Below are 19,658 nucleotides of genomic sequence, written 5' to 3' on the forward strand. Positions count from 1 at the left end.
GCTTGAAGCACAGGGCTGAATTTTGAAGCTATAGCGTCACGCTAATGTACACTGCAATTCCTGCAAACGTCTCGGCCCATTCAAAAGATGTTCCTCGTCAAATCAGGGTCACATCGGCTCAATTACTCTACACAGGTCACATGGTGCCAATGGATCCTCTAAATTCATGCATTTCTAAAATGTGATGATGTTGGTGCCCTACAGTGGTGAAATATAAAAAGGCATAGAGATAGACTGCGCTGCACTCCCCCCAATAATAACCTGAGAAAACACAGAAGCACCTGTATATATTCTCATATTCTGATAGAAAAATCATGTAGAAAATACTGCAGGGCCATTTACTGTTCTGCTAGCTGCATGAAAACAGGCACCGCAAATCTAGTTTGAGGAATTTGTTACTCTCACCTTTAAATTAATCATCAAGAAAATAAAAAGGAGGCTAAATGAGTTTTCTGCAGCAGTTTGAGACACAAAGGCACATATACGAGTCTTCTTAAAAAAAATTATCGGAGAGGAGGGACTTTGCGAGAGAAAGCGATAAACAATGCACACTGGTGCATGACGTCGTCCCATTGTGTGCGTGCATGCGTGCGTGCGTGCGTGCGTGCGTTGGTGCGTGTGTGTGCGCGTGTCTGTGGATGTGTGTTCTCAATATACTTAGCTATGCTATGATGATGCTGTGCGACGTAGGCTACAATGATGAGAGTATGTGAGGGGAGTATGAGGAGCGAACAGTGCCACAGAGAGGAGGGGCGCAAGCAACTGCAGCGTCACCAGCTACGTTTCCGTAGGCCTACTGTTTTATCTGATTGATGGAGCAGACTTCAAGGATAAGACGTGTTCTTAGACGTAACAACTCGGACTGTTCAAATAATCAGCAGTGTCTTCTTTCTTATTTTCAGCCGGCCTGTCTCATCATCTCGTGTCCCTTGAAGGCAGGTAATGCACAACTTTCAAACTGGGCGGCCCCTCCTCCAGCATTTGTTTTGCTGAATGAATAATTACTGTGAGATATTTCAACGTTGATGGCAAATGATTTGTTCTGCTGCACAATTAAAGATTTTGAACCCATTTTGCAAGTTGCAACTCAAGTTGTTTTCTAACCCCCGTAGACTGAAATTACTCTTTTCCTTGCTCTTTTTGTGCAACACAAGAAAATACGCACACATTATTTAGTATTAAAATATGAACTTATATAAAACACCAATTAATACAATACATTTCTTTTAACTCACCCACGGCATTAACAACCCCGCATACTCTTCCGCTCTGCTCACGTCATCCCTGTGCAGCACGAATCGCCTCTCCTACAGATGAGTGGGCTGCGAGTCGAATTAGCTCTCCGTCATCCTGCTCGCTGAGCGCACCCGAGGCTACTGCGGTAAGATGCGGCGACGCACTATGCCCAGCCGCGGAGGATGAGAGGATGCGCAATGGCCGAACGAGTTAGACGATGGGGCCGAAGCGGATGCATGTTTGACTCATTTGTAGTGCTGAAGCGCCAGTGGTGCAGGCCGACTGGATGGATGTGGCGGCGCTGATCCCACTAAGGATGCTCCACAGCCCGAGGAGCGGTTGACGAGGATCCGCCTGTAAACAACAAGGAAGCAGGGAGACATTAAGTAAAGCACTCTTCATTCAAAGCCTGCACGGGAAACAAGGAGGCATCGAGGAAGGTGAGAGACGAATACACTTTTCCACATCTCTGTCTTTCAGGACACGATGGCTACGGATTTTCCAGGTACGGTGTGTGTGGTTTTTGACGTGGTTCATCTTCACTACAGTGAAGCAAAGCCTGCCGAGGCTTTTATGATATGCGTTGTCCAACCCTATTTCTATAGAATGCATCCTTTAAACTGTATATGCATGAGCACTGGATTTGTGGATTTATGGACACCTGGGTTTCATTTTCAGTCTATGTGATGATTCTGTACGGCTGATGCAACAACTGATCTAATTGGCACCACGATGGAAATGACGTGAATGCATTGTTTGTGTGACATTTGTGTGATTGTATGAGTAGTTTGTGGAGAACCCACTTTGATTCAGATGTAGCCTATGACCTTTGACAGACTCACACACCCACCGACATGATAGCTGTAATCCAGTTAGCTAAAGTGAATCCCAATCACTTCTCTGTGTGGAATTAATTAAGTATACGAGAAAGCAAACGTTTTTCATTTATGTTTTTATTTACATGTTAATTACATCTGCTTTAAATCTGCCTTAATTGTTGTCCCTATTAATCAGAGAAGTAAAGCACACATCACATTATTTTATCTATGTGTCTTTAAATTCCTTCTTTTATCCTACTTCCCTGCAGGTTGTTTTAAGACAGCTGAGACCGGCCCGACAGGGAGGCAGTGAAGCTCTGAAGATTGTTTTCACTGAGCATCAATCTGGAAAATAACAAACTTCTCGTTATCCTCTCAATCATCAGCGCTGACAGCTGGACGTCTGAACTGGGCGTTTTTTTTTCTCTTTGCCTGGAGACTCCTCAAACTTAAGGAGCATTAAAGGGAAAACAGAGGCACAACTCCATCTCGCTGACAGGAAAACAATGTGTTCCTTTGTTATTGTCCCAAAACTCAGATGTTGCCAGAAAGTCAGCTCTCTCTTGCGGTGTCAAGTAAATGAATCAGTAAGAAATCCTCAAGAGCTATTTCATAATGCTTGGTGTATTTTTTCTAAACTAGGATATTTTTTACCTTTGAGCTGTCACACTCTGAATCAAGAATAGACTCTTGATAGTGCCAGCATTCTCCTAGTCAGGTTGGGTCAAGTCAACTTGACCCGACATGCGGAATTTTGAAAAAGCACAAGCGAGGACTAACCAATAAAACATAGATGAGGCCAACAACGAGCACCATGCTCCAGCAGAATAACAACAACAACTACCCCTGCCTGAATGTGTCAGGCTCCACCAGGGAGATGCTCCAGAAGTGCTCTCGAGCCTCTTTGCCCTTCCCCAGCCGAATGGAGCTGGGCCTGGGAGACCTCCCGCTGATCCGGGGCCTCCGGGCCTGGGCCCTGTGCTCCAAGAACCGGCGGAAGGCTGGTGGTCTGCTGGGTGGAGGCCAACCCCCCACAGCAACTCCTGCAGGCCGTGGGGGTTCGACTTCCTCCCCCAGGCCTGCAGATGTGTACCTGAGCGGGGAGTGGGGTCGCATGGGGTACGGCCTTCCCTTGGGGCTGGATGCCAGGCAGGTTGGGATCGGATCTTTGGTAACAGTTGCCACTCTGAAAACCTCAGAGGGCAGTGGGAAGACACAGACCCAATGCCTCTTCCTCCGGACTGAGAAAGGGAGCTGTTTGTACTCCACGGCTAAGCCCAGTTCTGGTCTGACTACCGGTGCAGCCTCCACCGTGGTTGGGGGGTGGCTGAGAGGGAAGACAGGAGGAGGAGGAGAAGGCGGCAGAGACATCCCAGCCGGAAGGAGGCACAATGGGCCAACTCCGCTGGTACATACCGGAGTAAACCGGGTTAGGGTACGATCCGGCCGGAGATGGAGGAAGTCTGGTAATGCAGCAGCCCGGGAGAAAGCAGACGCGAACAGAGCAGGGCAGGAGAGTAGCAGAGAGGATCCTGCTGGAGAAATCACTCCCGAAGAAAGGCAGGAAAAGCGAGACAAAGGGGGCCTGGCCAGTAAACAGTCTCCCAGAAGGGAGAAAGAGGAAGCCTGCAGAAGTCCTCGATGCTGCCACAGTGCTGCTCCCAAAACGTGTACTCAGTGTGAAAAGAGAGCACAGAGGAGGGAAAGCCAGGACGAACGCGATGGAGGTGAATGTCCAAGAAGAAGCACCTCAAACAGGCTGACTGGTGAGGCGATGGGAACGAGGAAGGAGAGGCAAAAGAATGAGGAGGAAGCGGACAAGGGGGGGCTCTGCGGGTTAGAGTCGTCCAACTCACCTTTGGCTGTACCTAACTTTGACCTAGAAGCTAAACACTTTCATCCACAATCCCACAGTGGCTGTGATGTTGAAGAGATTAGAGAAGTCGAGAGCAACGAGGAGCCGAGGACACAAACCTCTCAAGGCGAAGATAATTATTCAGAGTTAGAGGAGGATACAAACTCTGAGGTTATGAAATTGCATCCCGGAAATAATGATTTGATTCATAGCCACTCCGTGCAGGTGACTGATGACTTTATATCATTTCCCTATCATGTGGAGGCAGATCAAGAATCAGGGAAAGAGATGGAGAGCGTTGATCTTGTAGATGAGGAAAGGAGCATTAATCAGACTCCTGCTGAATTCTCGGTTGTATCTGTCTGGTATGAAGACATCTCTGTTTCCGACTGCCCTGCCTCCATCAGCACTGCAGTCCCCCCGGAGCCCTCCGCTCCAGTAGAGGGCAGCACCTGCAATGCAGACCCTCTGATGTGTGGTGTTCAGGGAGAGCAAGAGAACAGCAGAGGAGATCACCTTGAGTGTTATCAACATGGGGTGGCAGACCCAGTGATCGTGGGTAAAGAAGAACTGGTTGTCAGTAGATTTGAGCAACAAGAACCAAACCGTGTGGCTGACGAGAACAACACTGTGAACAAGAGCACAAGCAGAAAAGCCCAGTCTTTCGTTCAACATGTGGTTAGCCACAGTCAGCCAGAGGAGAGAGAAGCTTCATCTTTGCCTCTCAGACACGGCGATCTTTCTATCTTTGAGACAGACGGGAGGATTGTGACAGGAAACGCTTGCAACTATCATACAACTCAGCTTAACAGAGCCGAGCGGAGGGATGAGCTGGCGTGGGAAAATAGAGAAGAGGAATCAAAAGGAGAGAATGTAGAGGAGAGAGTAAAACCTGAGGAAAGGGATGAAGCTGGGGCGATTTGGCGGAGGGAGGGCACTTGCGACGAGCTGGACGATAGTGATGGTAAAGGCGATGACGACATAAACAACATAAATGACAGTACCATCTGCAAGGATGATGATAAAGGAGCAACAATAAACTGTGCACTAAAAGACAACCCAGTGGAGTTGGTAGATGAATGCAGGGGGAGGAAGAAAGAGGTCACAGACACCTGTGGACAAACAAGCCTCACCCATGTTGAAGCAAATGGAGAGGCCAGCGCTAACGTCACTAATGTTGCCTGTGCTGATCCCTTCCTGGCTAATCCTGCCCCCTCCTCACCCCCCCTGGGGTCCATGGCAACCAGCCTGCCCTGTCTGGAGGCGGTGGAAGAAGAGGAGAAGGAAGGCTTCGGAGTGCCGGCAGGAGACGGAAAAGGAGGCCAGGAAGGGAACGGGAGGTTTGGGAGACCACCGAAGGAGCAGGGCGAGGAGGAGAGGGGCTCCATCGTGGCCACTGAGGAGGGGAGGAACGAGGAGGAAGATGAGTTTGGAGTATTCATACAGGCTGAGGGAGAGCCGGCCTGGAGCGGGGGACACGCCATGTCTGCCTCAGTGCCTTGTGGGAGCAGAGAAAGTGTTGGTGAGTCTCACAATTGTTAGTTTGTCTCTTTCTATGTCTTCTGGCTGTACTTCCCCTCTCTCCCTTTTTCTTTTAGTATGTCTCTCGTCCCTCGTCCCTCTGGGAGCTTTAGTAAGTTTGCATTTCTGTTTGACAAAGACATGGGACAGAGGATCTTTTGGCTAAAGGCAACAACGCTGACATTAAAGGCTTCAGAAGTAAAGCAGTCTTTTAAAGATGTAAGAAAAGTACATATTTAGAGCACTTTCAAAGTTGCTCAGAGTATCAGTGCATTTTAATCTTTTGTACCATTTCAGGAATGCACACACACACACTCTCTCTCTCTGTTTAAAGGGCCATGCCAAATCACATGACTCTATACGTCACAGTTTATCATTCTGCGGTGTAACCATGCTGTTTGTTAGAAATATAAATGTATTTTTCCTCTTGTTACAGTATGAATTAGTAGCCACAGTATCATTATGAGGTAATCAAGGAGACTTTTTAATTCCATCCACACTTCGCATGCAGTAAGGGTGCAACACTGACAAAAACAGTACTGCAGACTTGGAGTTATTTTGAACGCCTTTGGTTCCGCATGTACATTTCCCATTCATTTTTTCCAATGACAATGTTACGTGACTCACAGTTAGAGCACGTAATTCTCCTGCTTAATTAAATCAACAAAAGATATGTGTTTGTTAGAGATGAGATAAGTTAACTTATGCCCTGCTTCTTCTTCATAGCAACATAATGAGGTAACATAATCAGTCCTTATGTTAACTCATTATGCTCCCTTTAACTAATTAACTAAGCCCAGTTTCCACTGCGGGGCCAAACAAGGACAAGCCAGGGGTTTACTCATTGTTTATTTCCGTTCATCCACCTAAAAACATAATTTCTGTGATATTTTTTTAACATGATGAAGAATTATCAGCAGAACACGGTCGACTTTGACAGAAACCCCTTTTGTGTGAAGGTTAAATGACCATTCCAGTGTACTTTTGAAGGGTCACTTCACCCAAGAATAACCAAAATGCATTTTTGCTTAGGTTTGGAGATAATCCCCTTCCTTTGAATAATCCACATAACATTACTAAGTAGCATTAGTAGTTACAATGAAAACATCATTAATTTCCACTGTATTGAGTCTATAACATTTAGGTGAACCAACTATTAAACTGCTATTAAAAACTATTAAAGTTTTATTGGTCATTTAAAAATGCATCAACATATTTAATGATATTAATATCAATTTACTCATTGCTAAGTCCCGCCCCTTGAACGCAGGCCAATCATAGCTCCCGAAGACGGACACGTTTCCACTAACGGACTACTCGCTGTCCGTTAGTGACTGACCTGTATGCTTGATATGTTTTTATTTATTTATCCTAGACAGTTTACCGAGGGCGAGGCTCTGCATGTGTATATATATATATATATATATATATATATATATATATATATATATATATATATATATGCTGGGCACGTTAACGCGTTAACAATCCATTAACGCCGACAATATTTTTTTCATGCGTTAACAGCATTATTTTTTTTGCACTGGGAGGGGCTTAAAACCTGCTGCACACATTGACCGAGAACATGGAGATGTTTAAATTAAAATTTAAAATCTCTACGCCGTAGTTAATAAAAGCAAAGGCAAACCTAGCGCATCATAGTGAGACGCGTAGGGCCACTCATCAAGTTATTTTATTGCATGAAATATAAAATGATTTGACCAATAATTATGTTAATCTTGTGATAAAAATGGAGAGTTGTTTCTTGCCCTGGAAAGCACCAGGGGAAACTTTTCTGTCTGTCCTGACCTGAATTCCTCTCTGAACAAATCTCTCAATCTTGCTACGTGGTATTAATCATTCAGAGTTGGGTTCAGGGAGGAAGGAGGCAGAAAACAGGGCCCGGGCTTCTAGGCTCCTGTTAGCCTGAGGTTATGGGGCAACGGGTGGAAGAGAAAGTCTGACAAAGGCGACTGAAGTCTCAGATAGAGGCATCATGCAGCGTCTGAGCAATGGAGGATGCAATGAGACACAAATATTCAATGGCTTGTTTCCTCGCAACAAAAACTCGTCATGAAAAAAGAAAGGGGGACGTTACCATCCTACGTGTTACTTTCTGATACCAAATGTCAGGGGTTTGACAGATACAGATTCAATACGATTGGCTTCTGTCAGAGAGTACAGAAACCCACTCACTGCTTTGGCCACACCCTCCACCTTGTTCTTGCATATGGCATTGACATTGAGCATTTGGAGGTCTTCCCACAGAACCCTCTTCTGTCAGACCATTACTTCATAACTTTTGAGTTCATACTCCCGGAGTGTACACCGTTAGTCAAAGGTTTCTACACCAGATGTCTAACTGACAGTGCTGTAGCTAAATTTAAAGAAGCAATTCCTTCTGCATTTGATTCAATACCACGTCTCAATGTGACGGAGGACTCCTGTGCTAACTTTAGTCCGTCCCAGATTGATCATATTGTCAATAGTGCTACAGGCTCACTGAGAATGACACTAGACTCGATAGCCCCACTGAAGAAAAAGACAGTGAGGTAAAGGAGGTTTGCTCCCTGGTATAACCCTCAGACCCGCGACCTAAAGCAAACTTCACGAAAGCTCGAAAGCATATGGCGTTCCACCAATCTGGAAGAATCACGCTTAGTTTGGCGAGACAGCCTTAAAACATATAAAAAGGCTCTCCGTAATGCCAGAGCAGCCTATTACTCATCAGTAATAGAGAAAAATAAGAACATCCCCAGGGTTCTCTTTAGCACTGTAGCCAGGCTGACAGAGAGTCACAGCTCTGTGGAGCCGTGTATTCCTATAGACCTCAGTAGTAATGACTTCATGAACTTCTTCAATGAAAAGAATTTAACTATTAGAGGCAAGATGATCTCTTACCATCAACCAGTGCCGATCTGTCATCAAGAGGAGTGGCCTTGGAAACGGCTGTATGCCCTGGTGTATATTTGGATGGCTTTTCTGCCATTAACCTAGACCAATTGTCCTCACCGGTTTCTACTTCTAAACCGTGTACCTGTCTCTTAGACCCCATCCCAACAAGGCTGTTTATTTTGTATAGCCCAATATCACAAATTACACATTTGCCTCAGAGGGCTTTACAATCTGTACACATACGACATCCCTGTCCCAGGACCTCACATCGGATCAGGAAAAACTCCCCAAAAATAACCTTTCACAGGGAAAAAAGGGAAGAAACCTTCAGGAGAGCAACAGAGGAGGATCCTTCTCCCCGGATGGACAGATGCAATAGATGTCATGTGTACAGAATGAACAGCATTACAAAGTTACATAAACACATTACATGAATATGACAATGTATGAATGGAACTCCAATCCATGAAACAAAATGAGGTAGGGAGGGGGGGGCGAGGCGCATCAGCAGGGCCAACGCGGGAGGCCGGCTCACCAGGCCTCCCGCGTTAGGACTCTAGGAACCACAAGTAGCCCTGCATTTAGTGAGCGCAGCTCTGTAGTGGGGCAATATGGTACTACAAGCTCCTTAAGATATGATGGTGCATCACCAATCAAGGTTTTGTAGGTGAGGAGAATCATTTTAAATGTGATTCTTGATTTTACAGGGAGCCAGTGCAGAGCAGCTAATACAGGAGTAATGTGATCTCTTTTCTTAGTTTTTGTGACTACACGAGCTGCAGCATTCTGGATCAACTGAAGGGATTTAAGAGACTTATTAGAGCAGCCTGATAATAAGGAGTTGCAGTAATCTAGTCTGGAAGTAACAAACGCGTGGACCAGCTTTTCTGCATCTTTTTGGGACAAGATGTGCCTGATTTTTTAAATGTTACGTAGATGAAAAAATGCAGTCCTTGAGATTTGCTTAACGTGGGAGTTAAAGTCCCGGTCAAAGATAACGCCGAGATTCTTTACAGTGGTGTTGGATGCCAGGGCAATGCCATCTACAGAAACCACATCACCAGATAATTGATCTCTGAGATGTTCAGGGCCCAGTAAAATAACTTCAGTTTTGTCTGAGTTTAACATCAGGAAGTTGCAGGTCATCCATGTTTTTATGTCGTTAAGACATTCTTGAATTTTAGCGAGCTGGTTGGTCTCCTCTGGTTTGAGCGATAGATATAATTGAGTATCATCTGCATAGCAATGAAAGTTTATGGAGTGTTTCCTGATATTATTGCCCAAAGGAAGCATATATAAAGGTAAATAAAATTGGTCCAAGCACAGAACCTTGTGGAACTCCGTGATTAACGTTGGTGGTCATTGAGGCTTCATCGTTTACAAATACAAATTGAGATCGATCTGATAAATAGGATTTAAACCAACTTAGTGCGGTACCTGAAATGCCAATTGACTGATCCAATCTCTGTAATAGGATGTCATGATCAATGGTGTCGAACGCAGCACTAAGGTCTAATAATACCAGTACGGAGATGAGTCCTTTATCTGATGCAATTAGGAGGTCATTTGTAATCTTCACCAGTGTTGATTCTGTGCTGGGGTGTTTTCTAAATTCTGACTGAAACTCCTCAAATAAACTATTCTGATGTAGAAAGTCACACAACTGATTTGCGACTACTTTCTCAAGGATCTTAGAGAGGAAGGGAAGGTTAGAGATTGGTCTGTAGTTAGCCAACACCTCTGGATTAAGAGTGGGCTTTTTCAGGAGAGGTTTAATTACAGCTACTTTGAAGGAATGTGGTACATGGCCTGTTAGCAAAGATACATTAACAATATCCAACAGAGAGGTGCCAATTAAAGGCATCACGTCTTTAAGCAGCCTCGTTGGGATGGGGTCTAAGAGACAGGTAGACGGTTTAGAAGTAGAAACCGTTGATCATCATGATCATCATCATGATATGCAGAGCCTCGCCCTCTGTAACAGGTCAGTCACTAACGGACAGCGAGTAGTGCGTTAGTGGAAACGTGTCCGTCCTCGGGAGCATTTCATAGCTCCTCTGTCCTCGGTGCTCTACTCTAAAAATCTGCTCAGTGAGGACGCTTAGTGTAAACGTAGCAGAAGATATGCTTTTTTGAATGGTTACGTAGTAGTGTGGACATGGTCTATTTATTTCATTAAAATGATAAGTTATTGCATTTAAACCATCCTTAGCATTTTAGGAGCAGTGGGCTGCTGTGAAAAGCCCGGGGAGCTACTGGGGGTTCAGGGTCTCACTAAAGGACACTTTGACATGCAAACACAGGTATCGAACCTGCTACCTTGTGGTTACAGGGCGAGCACCCTACCCCATGAGACAGAAATATGGGGAGGGTTTAGGACCTGCATAGTTGTCTTATTAATTGACTTCAATGTAGGCCGACACGTGACAGTGTATTCTTTTTTTCTCCTCTTCATAAGAGTTTGATTTTGTTATAACAGGTAAAATAGCAATACAATGTCCAGAATTGTCTTTCTTCTGGTTCTATAATTTCATAAATACAAGAAACTATAGTTTTTGTATATATAATATCACTTTGTATCTAAAACTTTATAAGCTGTATCTTTTGCGGCACCGGACCAATTTTATTTGGTGGAAAATTCGGCAAACGGGCTCTTTGGATAGGAAAGGTTGCTGACCCCTGGGTTAAACTAACCCTTTATATGGTATGATTAATCTCATCTTCAATGGCATGGACGAAGTTATGATTATAAATGCCACCGTTAGCCATCTGTTTAGCTAGCTAAACCATTCAAAGTCATCAGTCATGGGTCATCGGAATGAGGGCAAAGCCGAATGGAAACACACCACAACACTACTGGATGTCCACAACAGAGACTGTACACACTAATATTAACTGTCTTTGTGTCTAAAAACAGCACTTGAAAATCACACCATCGCCGGGGAGTCGACCCCCTGGACACCAGGCTGGACGGACAACTCGTTCCACCAATCAGACGACACCTGGACAGCCTTTTCTCAGGAGTCGTCAGATGAAGGTCGAGATGTGGTGCGACAGTGGTGGCCGACCAGCGCTGTGGGAGGGAGCAGAGACAGCCTCTCGGCCAATCAGACTCTGGTAAAGTTATACTCCATCTTTCAATGGAATCAAATCGTGATGAGATATTGTGAAACAACGTTGTCTAAGAGTATTCTAGCAAGCACATAGCGATTATATTTTTGCAGAAAATCTGATAATTTTGCACTAAAGTTCTTAATGATCAGATGTGAGGTCCTGGGACAGGGATGTCGTATGTGTACAGATTGTAAAGCCCTCTGAGGCAAATTTGTAATTTGTGATATACCAAATAAACTGAATTGAATTGATATAATTAAATGACAAAATACTTATTTCATTTATCAAACCGTTAATTCACACAGAAGTATACAAAACCATGTGGTTATTTCATATAGATTATGTATTTATTGCTATATGGTGATAGAACATTTTGGTCATATTTTCCCAGCACAAATTGGACAGTTAAAATCCAATTCTACCTCCTGAGCAAAAACATACACGCCCCCATGACCAATTATGCATCTCGACTGGCAATGGAAGATTAATATGTTGTGCTAGTAGCAGCTAATGTAGCGATGAGGAGCGGGCTACCAACAGCAACTCAAGAGAAAGGGAAATTGAAGACCTCTAAATCGATCACAAATAAAGTGCTTCCTAAAGTAACAGCCAGCCAGTGGGGACCATTGATATGTACTTTTGGGGAGCTGACAAAGTTTGCTTAATTTTGCGGCTGCAGCCAAGAATAGAAGAGTAATATAGCCAATTGAGTTACTGTTACCCATGAAGGGAAAACCGAAAATCCACTAAATTCAGGTGAAGAAGAACTTTATTTTAAGTTTAAGATTAGTACATTAGGAGGAATGTAGCAGAACAAAGTAGCACAGTGCATCTAAAAAAATGTTTCCCTAAAATTAATTGATAATTGTGTTAAATAACTATGATGTCATAATCTAATTACTAGTTCTTTGTTCTGTCTCTCTGTGGTGGGTTTCTGGTGAATGTTGAGGCAAAATGGGTATTTTAGAGAAACTCTTATTTATTTACAAATAGACATCGAAACCTGATCTTCACTGTTGATTTTTTCTAGATCGATCTAATATTTTTTCAAACTGTAGTGAAGTTGTGGCCGGAACTCAACATCCCCAATGCTTCTCAATCACTTTCCCAGATCTGGGCCTACCTTAGGTTCAATCATTAATATACCAATATGGCAAATGTCTCCTCATTTTTGGCATATGTTTTTGAAAGAATTCTGCCTCCAGGATCACTTTCAGCTTGGAGCATATTTTCTAAAAGATGAGTCGGACAAAAAATAGTTTTCAATTATTGATCATGAGAGTCAGACAGAGAACCCGAAGAGAGCCAGCGGTAACTGCACACCCCCAGGGCAGCCTAAGATTGCTTTAAGATTGCTTTAGTAAAACAGGTGCGTCTCTGACACAGCAGTAGTGCCATTCCATTGTATTTAATATGGCTTGGTCCACACGTAAAATATTGCCCACAAACAACAAGCGGTCCACCAGGAGGTTTTTGAGGTTGAGTTATTGAGGTTGCTCTAAATTTTGTGCACCGCTGACAACACAACAATGTCTTCACTTGACTTCCATCTGAGGGCTAAATGTGTTGACACAGACTGGCTTCAAGGCCCCTGAGGCCCCCAAAGTAAATCAGTGACAATGATAAACACTCACTATATGGAATATATTTTCTGTTTATAAATCCAGGCCATATTTATCAGGGCAATTGTACCCCGAAGGACACTGTATGTTAACCCAGATGTGTCTTAAATAAACGAGTCATGGATTATTTCAGTTAGTTATTATTTATTTATGCATTGGTGCATCATTTAATCTGCATATCTACTTGAGGCCACTTCTTTGACGTGGTTGGATTTTTGTGGTTTTGATATACATTGTATTTGGTGCTAAGTAGCCGCTTGTGTGACCAAAAACATAACAAAAATATTGTATATTTAAAGCAAATAGACCCAAAACGATAAAACCTCCCTGTTCTGAAGTAATGATGTGCCATGCTGTCCCCTTTTTCTGTTTCCTGCACCATCGCCATAGAAACATAGCTCACCCTGACATCGCCCTGTGGGTTGGGTAGCTAAGTTTTCAGACTTGAAATTAGTTTTTCTTTGGTATAGTGATTTACCAGGGAACACAAATCTGCAGAAAGAGTCTCCCAGTGGACATTAAACACAGCGAAAAGATGCAGATGAAAAATGAGCTCTGCCGAAAGCTCCAGGGAAGGAAAGTGTTGGGTGAAAACTGCTTTAATGATTTGTGCTTATAGCACCATGACGAGGCCTTCAAGAACTTCATATTTCTTGAACTGGAGAGAGCTGCAAAACTCTGGGCTGTTGTAGGAACTGATGAGGTCTCTTTGTCTCCCCGTAGGAGTCTGTCTTCACTGAAGCCTTCCCCTCGCTGCCTCAGTCGTCCTCAAATGACCCCTGTGACCTCCATACTGTCCCCACACTGGCCCAGCTCCTCAGGGGCAGAGTCAGCCATGACCAGGGGTAGGCAAACCACCTCACTGTGAATTGATTGATCTGCTCCAGCATTTACCGGCTGTGTTGACACATTCCTCCAACTTATATTAGGATATTTCAGAACCCATAGAAGAAGAAAGAAAACGACATGACGTGCTTGAAATCAGCTTTTGGGAAATGACGTTGATCCTTCTTTCCTGTCAGAAGCTCATATTTACTATAAATCTGAGAGGAAATTAATACAGGATTTTTTTGGGGGGGATTTCATATCCTCCTGCAGCTTCCCAGTGCTGTTCATTATGTATTCAAATCCGAACATTCAAATGTTTAGTGTGGGCTCAGCGGGCGTTTCCTTTTGGAAAACTTGGAAAGGAGTGCAGACGGTCTCAACCTTTAACAATAATTAAACAAGAGGAAATCATGTGTTTTCTAATGTGGGTATATTTTGTCCAAGAACACAACTTCTTCATGATAACATAAGAGTGAGATGACACAGCATATGCCACACAAGTGGGAATTATCTCCCTTAGAAATACATTTTTAAAAAGTTTAAAAGTGTGGGATAAAAGAAAAGGAGAAATAATAAATAAATAATTTCTCATTGCAAGTGTTGAACATTTCGGCAGGTGCATCAGCACTATATGTTTCATTAAGAAGGTGATGTTTTTTTGTAAATGTGTATTTATGTGGTATGAAATACCATGTTTTATCAAATGTAACACATTGTGGCCACCATGTGGGTAAAGTGGTGAACTGCAAGGTGGAGGTACCATATATATATATATATATATATATATATATATATATATATATATATATATATATATATAAGATGGCGGCGGGGTCAGTGTAACTGCCTTATTTTTTCAGAGGCTTTACAGACTAAAAGTCTCCTGCACAGTAAATTACAGCTGTAATTTTTTTTTTTGTGCTAGACCTGTTCAGAATTTTTTTTTAAAACAGATTTAGATTCTGTATGTTGGGAGTGCCTGTTATAATGTTCTGATATCTTTACTTTAAAATAAGTGTGCAATACACTAGTTTTTAATTAATTCTTGAATTTTGCGCATAATGCGATTAATTGCAGTTAATCACAGAAAAACATGCGATAATCGATTAAATGTTGTCATCTTTTGCCCAGCACTAATATATATATATATATATATATAGATATATATATAGATATAGAGAGAGAGAGAGAGAGAGAGAGAGAGAGAGAGAGAGAGAGAGAGAGGATATATATGTCCTATATCACAAGACTATTCTTAGTGTTTATGACTGATCACACATTCACAAAGAAAATCCAGAGTATATAAAATAAAGTATTATCATAAACACAAATGGTCCCTTACTGACCATTTGTTTTTCCATTATCCAGCTTTAAAAACCTTCTCCGTGAATGAAGACTGTCTCTGACCTTTGTGCACGCCTGTCATGCCTGAGACAACAACATCCTTTGAACCATTGCTTCCTGTGCGTTCTCCTTTGACTCCCGCAGGCTGTTGGACGGTTTCCACGACTTGAACAAAATGATCTGTCAGAGATACAAGAGAGCGAATGGCGTGTCTCGTGACCTTCTGCTGAGGACTTTGCACCTGGAGCCGTCGTGCGTCGTGAGTACCATTTAAAAACACAGGAAATGGACATATTTTGAGTTCACATCCTGTTGACGTGTTTCAGTGTTCAGCATTCTGTGAGAAAACACAGCAAATCACACGTCACATTAAATGATATCTCTCTCCAGACACATGCACACCCGCTTTCTACGCATAATTTCATGCAGAGGAATTAGCACTTAGAGTGCTTAGCGGTCAGTTTCCGTTTGTTAAGCTTCAAGGTTGTTAAAGTGAATTTGTCACAGCTGCCTTTACAGATTGTAAAATGACCTGATGGTGCCGTTTGACCGAAGAAAACCGCAGCTCCATTCAAATGAAGTGACCGCTGTTATATGCAAAATACTGCGTGCACAAAAGGCAGGCTGGTCTCACAGTTTGACTCAAACCATGTGAGGGAACTACAGAGCACCAGATGTGTGATGCACTGCTCCATAGTCTTCTCCTTGGTGGGCAGAGTAGGACAACACTACACCAACAAACCCTTTTTACGTTGCCTCAAGGCCACTGTAGTTGTCAGACATGCACATTGTGAAACTGTTGGTTTTGTTCATTTAAATTCAGCTTCAGTTCAATCAAATCCTCCCATAGCACCAATTACTTTTTTTAAATCATATTTGTAGTTATTGACCAACAGTTCGATGAATGAACTCATCCCTTCAGCACTTTATGGAGTAAATCACTGAGTTACTGATTTTAGCAGGTGTTCACTTTGCCTAACATCACATCTGCATCATTGTGTTGGCATCTTTGCAGGAAAGCAGACCTAACCCCTGGACAGGCAATCGCCGTCTCTCCCCCGGCCTCCCCTCGGCCAATCGGCACGCTCAGAATGCTGCCGCTAAGCGACGGCTGTCCTACGACTACAACAGAAACGTTGTGGAGTAATAACTGTGCGGGCTCAGCTCTGGTTGTGAATCCTCCACGTTTGCCTGAAGAACTGCAGGGTTTTAACCCCGGCATGACGGCATGGACCAACAGCAGTTTTCTAAAGAAGCTGTGGATTGACAACTTGTGTACTATCTGCTCGTCAAACACTGACTGACCTTTTGACTCTTTGCACTCTCCCTGGTTATTTAAAGCTGAGCCAGTGAGTAGACGCAACCTGGATGAGAATGGTTCTGTTTCAGAAGTCGTCTCCTCCAGCTCCTGCTGATGTATACTGGTGGAGTGTTTCCATTATGTGCCACCTTGTTCACCACCACCACCCTCCTACTTTCATTTTCCTTGTCGAGCCTGATAACAGCAGATTGTCAAAGATTGCTTGTGCGATGACTTGTAAGTTACAAGGTCATAAGTGTGTTGGAGGAAGAGTCAAGAACCTCATGATGTCACCACATCAACCTGGGATTTTTCCTTCCTGTTCATTTATTATCTGAAATTGTACCTTTTTAAAATACATATTTTCTCTCCATTAGAGCTGCTGTTTTTGACAGAAGTTGTCCCATCGATTGAACTGGTGCAGCGCCCATTTGCGGCGTACCCTGTTCAGAGTGGGCGGGTAGCTTGGCACCTGGTCCTAGAAGTGCTGCAGAAGAGTTTGGTTGTAATGTTGGTTTATCCAGCATTCTGCAACATCAGTGAGCTGCAGTCTGTACAGCGGCCTTAGGGGCGACATGCTAATGTCCGCAGAGCCCTGAAGCTCCTCCCCCCTTTTAATATATAAAAGAATCCTAGCACCCAAATTGCACCAGTCAACAAAGCACTCCGCAGGTCAGATACGGGGTTCTCCAGATATGCGGAGGACACACAGACAGAGACTTCCTGCTTTATGGTCGGATTCAATCTCATTGGGTTAAGTCAAACAAAAACATTGAATTGCAATCAATGAATGATTAGAAATAAATATCATTTTTTTCTTACATCCATCATTTTGGATGCTGAGCATGGATCGCTAACTAGCTTATCAATATTGGCATCGGCAAGCATTCTCCTTTTTCTTTTGCAAAATATGTTTATTATCCAGAATATGAATTTTCTCTTTCTCTTCTCCACCAGAGAGTTGTCTAACCCAACCCAATGAGATTTTCTTTCTTTCTTCCTTTTCTCTTTTTAGCTATTCTGTATCATTAAGTGCCAAGTCTGATATATCGGGGCTTTCCTGAGAAAACTACATTTTTAGTTATACTTTCAAATACACAAACACAAATCTTCCGCCTGCCTCTGAGAAAATATGTTTTTGTTTTGTTTGAGGAAAAAAACAAACCTATTTGTTTTGCTTTCACTCTATTAACACAGTGGCTTTGACCCTGTGACCACAGGAAATCTTTATTCAAACACATAACAGAAACCTGCTGGCCCGACATACCTCTTAAATAATTCCAGCTGCATGTCAAAGCATTCATTTTCCCTCCCTTTCTTGTTTTTGAATGATAGAAAGAACACGGATCATGTGATCCAACTGGAGATCATTGGTTTTACTTGCAGGAGGCTGAAGATGTTATGGTATGAGTCTGAAAAATAATTACATTTTGCAGAGCGATGCATGTGCTTTCATTGTGTATTTGCCACAGAATAGCCAAGAATGGAAATGAGTCTTTAAAAAAAATTATTTGGTTCCTGGTAGAACAAGTTTGTCTTCCAGTCAGTGCCAACAGGAACAGCGATGAACATGCCAATGTTTACGAGGAGCGACGCAGACGCAGAGGAAACATCGCCTCTTGTTCCTCAGGCATGCTGAAGTGGACTCAAACCCTACATCTTGGCTAGGGAGGTTACTATCTTTCCGTTGTCTTAGTCCCTCTCCTTGAGTCCACTTCACGGGCAAAACTTGAATCTAGCAGCCAATCAAAACAATGTTGTTGTTTTTTTGTTTGTTTTTATGAAAATATTGTTCACATGACCGTGTCAATGATGCACTGTACAATTTTAATTTAGACATACTTTTACACAGAAGAAGGTTTATTTCACTTTGTTGTATATTTCACTTCATGATGATATTCAGAAACAACCGTGTGTGTGTGTGTGTGTATGTGTGTGTTTGTGTGTGTGTGTGTGCGCGTGTGTGCGCGTGTGCGTGTGTGTACAAACGAATTGCTGAAAAAGAACAAGATGAATATATTCTGATCTGTTCAAACGAGGAAGGAGGAGTATGTCGCCTTGGTAACCGATGTAATAAAACAATACTGTGTGATGGCTGGTTGCTTCCTGGTGACATTCCCAAAAAAATAAAAAAATAAATAATAACACACGAGCCGGAACTGTCCCCCTGACTGTGAGTACACAGTGGCGAGCATACAGATTAAATAGCATACGTGTTGAGGTCCACGTATGCATGCATGAATTCTCATGAGTATTTATTGAGACCAATGGACAAACCTCCCTTCCAGTGAAGCACTTTTATTTGCTGAGTAAGAGCAACCACCCTGCTTTGTGTGCAAGTTAAACGAGCATGCTGAGGGGGTGATGTCATTACTGAGCATCACATGACCTGGAATTTAAGTTCGCTGAGATTCAATTGATGCAACTCAAATGTCTGAAGCTTAGCTGACTCTTTTATCCAAAGTGACTTAAAATCAGAAGACAGCTACAGGGAGCAATTAAGGGTTAAATGTCTTGCTCAAGGACACATCGACTAGGGCTAGCACAGCCGGGAATTAAACCAGCGATCCTCTGATTGAAAGGCGGACCTGCTAACCACTGACCCACAGTCACCCAGGATTGGAGTTGGTAACAACGGGACTGCATTAACTCACTGCTCCAGGCCAAGAGATAGTCAGGCACATGACCCATAAGCAAAACATGTTTGTATACATTACATCACGTTTTAATGAGTGAGCAATAGGCAACCAAATACAACAAGATGAATCTCAGGTGAAAAAATGTTCTACATTTTGCTTGATTTTCCTATTTGGAGAAAACACATAAGAAGCGATTTCCACACTGACTGGAACAGTGCAGAGACATGAACCCAGGACCTCCCTCAGGCCCCTGTAAATGGCGCTGCTCAGTGGATACCAGACTCACACTGGAGCTGCCCTCACTTAACACTTTATACTTCAACATCCATAAAGGTTGCCATTTTCAGGGCAAATTTTGCAACAGCTCTGCGTTTGTGCAGCAGAATACATTCACGGCCCATGGAAAATCATTTAGGCCATGATGGATATCATGGCAGCGCTCCGTTGATTCCTTAAGGTCAATTTGAGGCTCAGTGATAGAAGAAA

General features: G+C 43.1%; 1 protein-coding gene across 2 annotated transcripts; it reads left to right on the forward strand.

The window, feature by feature from the left end:
- The first annotated feature begins 1,557 nt into the window (after positions 1-1,557).
- On the forward strand, positions 1,558-18,720 carry si:ch211-14c7.2. 2 transcript variants are annotated; one of them, XM_034547774.1, is made up of 6 exons: positions 1,558-1,741; positions 2,324-5,431; positions 11,243-11,442; positions 13,785-13,906; positions 15,378-15,492; positions 16,249-18,720. In XM_034547774.1, the coding sequence occupies exons 2-6, from the start codon at positions 2,848-2,850 to the stop codon at positions 16,378-16,380; spliced, it is 3,153 nt and encodes a 1,050-aa protein (XP_034403665.1). In that variant the 5' UTR covers positions 1,558-1,741; positions 2,324-2,847; the 3' UTR covers positions 16,381-18,720. The 2 variants fall into 2 exon arrangements, with proteins under 2 accessions (XP_034403665.1, XP_034403664.1); XM_034547773.1 differs by having other exon boundaries at positions 1,558-1,676.
- The last annotated feature ends 938 nt before the right edge of the window (positions 18,721-19,658 follow it).

Source organism: Cyclopterus lumpus, chromosome 13 (genome assembly GCF_009769545.1).
Source record: "Cyclopterus lumpus isolate fCycLum1 chromosome 13, fCycLum1.pri, whole genome shotgun sequence".
Taxonomy (NCBI): domain Eukaryota; kingdom Metazoa; phylum Chordata; class Actinopteri; order Perciformes; family Cyclopteridae; genus Cyclopterus; species Cyclopterus lumpus.

Bases quoted from the DNA above. Each gene is read 5' to 3' on its own strand.
- si:ch211-14c7.2 (XM_034547774.1), top strand. From the start codon at position 2,848: ATGAGGCCAACAACGAGCACCATGCTCCAGCAGAATAACAACAACAAC. The intron at 5,432-11,242 runs GTGAGTCTCACA...GTCTAAAAACAG, and splicing joins TGGGAGCAGAGAAAGTGTTG to CACTTGAAAATCACACCATC. The intron at 13,907-15,377 runs GTAGGCAAACCA...TGACTCCCGCAG, and splicing joins AGAGTCAGCCATGACCAGGG to GCTGTTGGACGGTTTCCACG.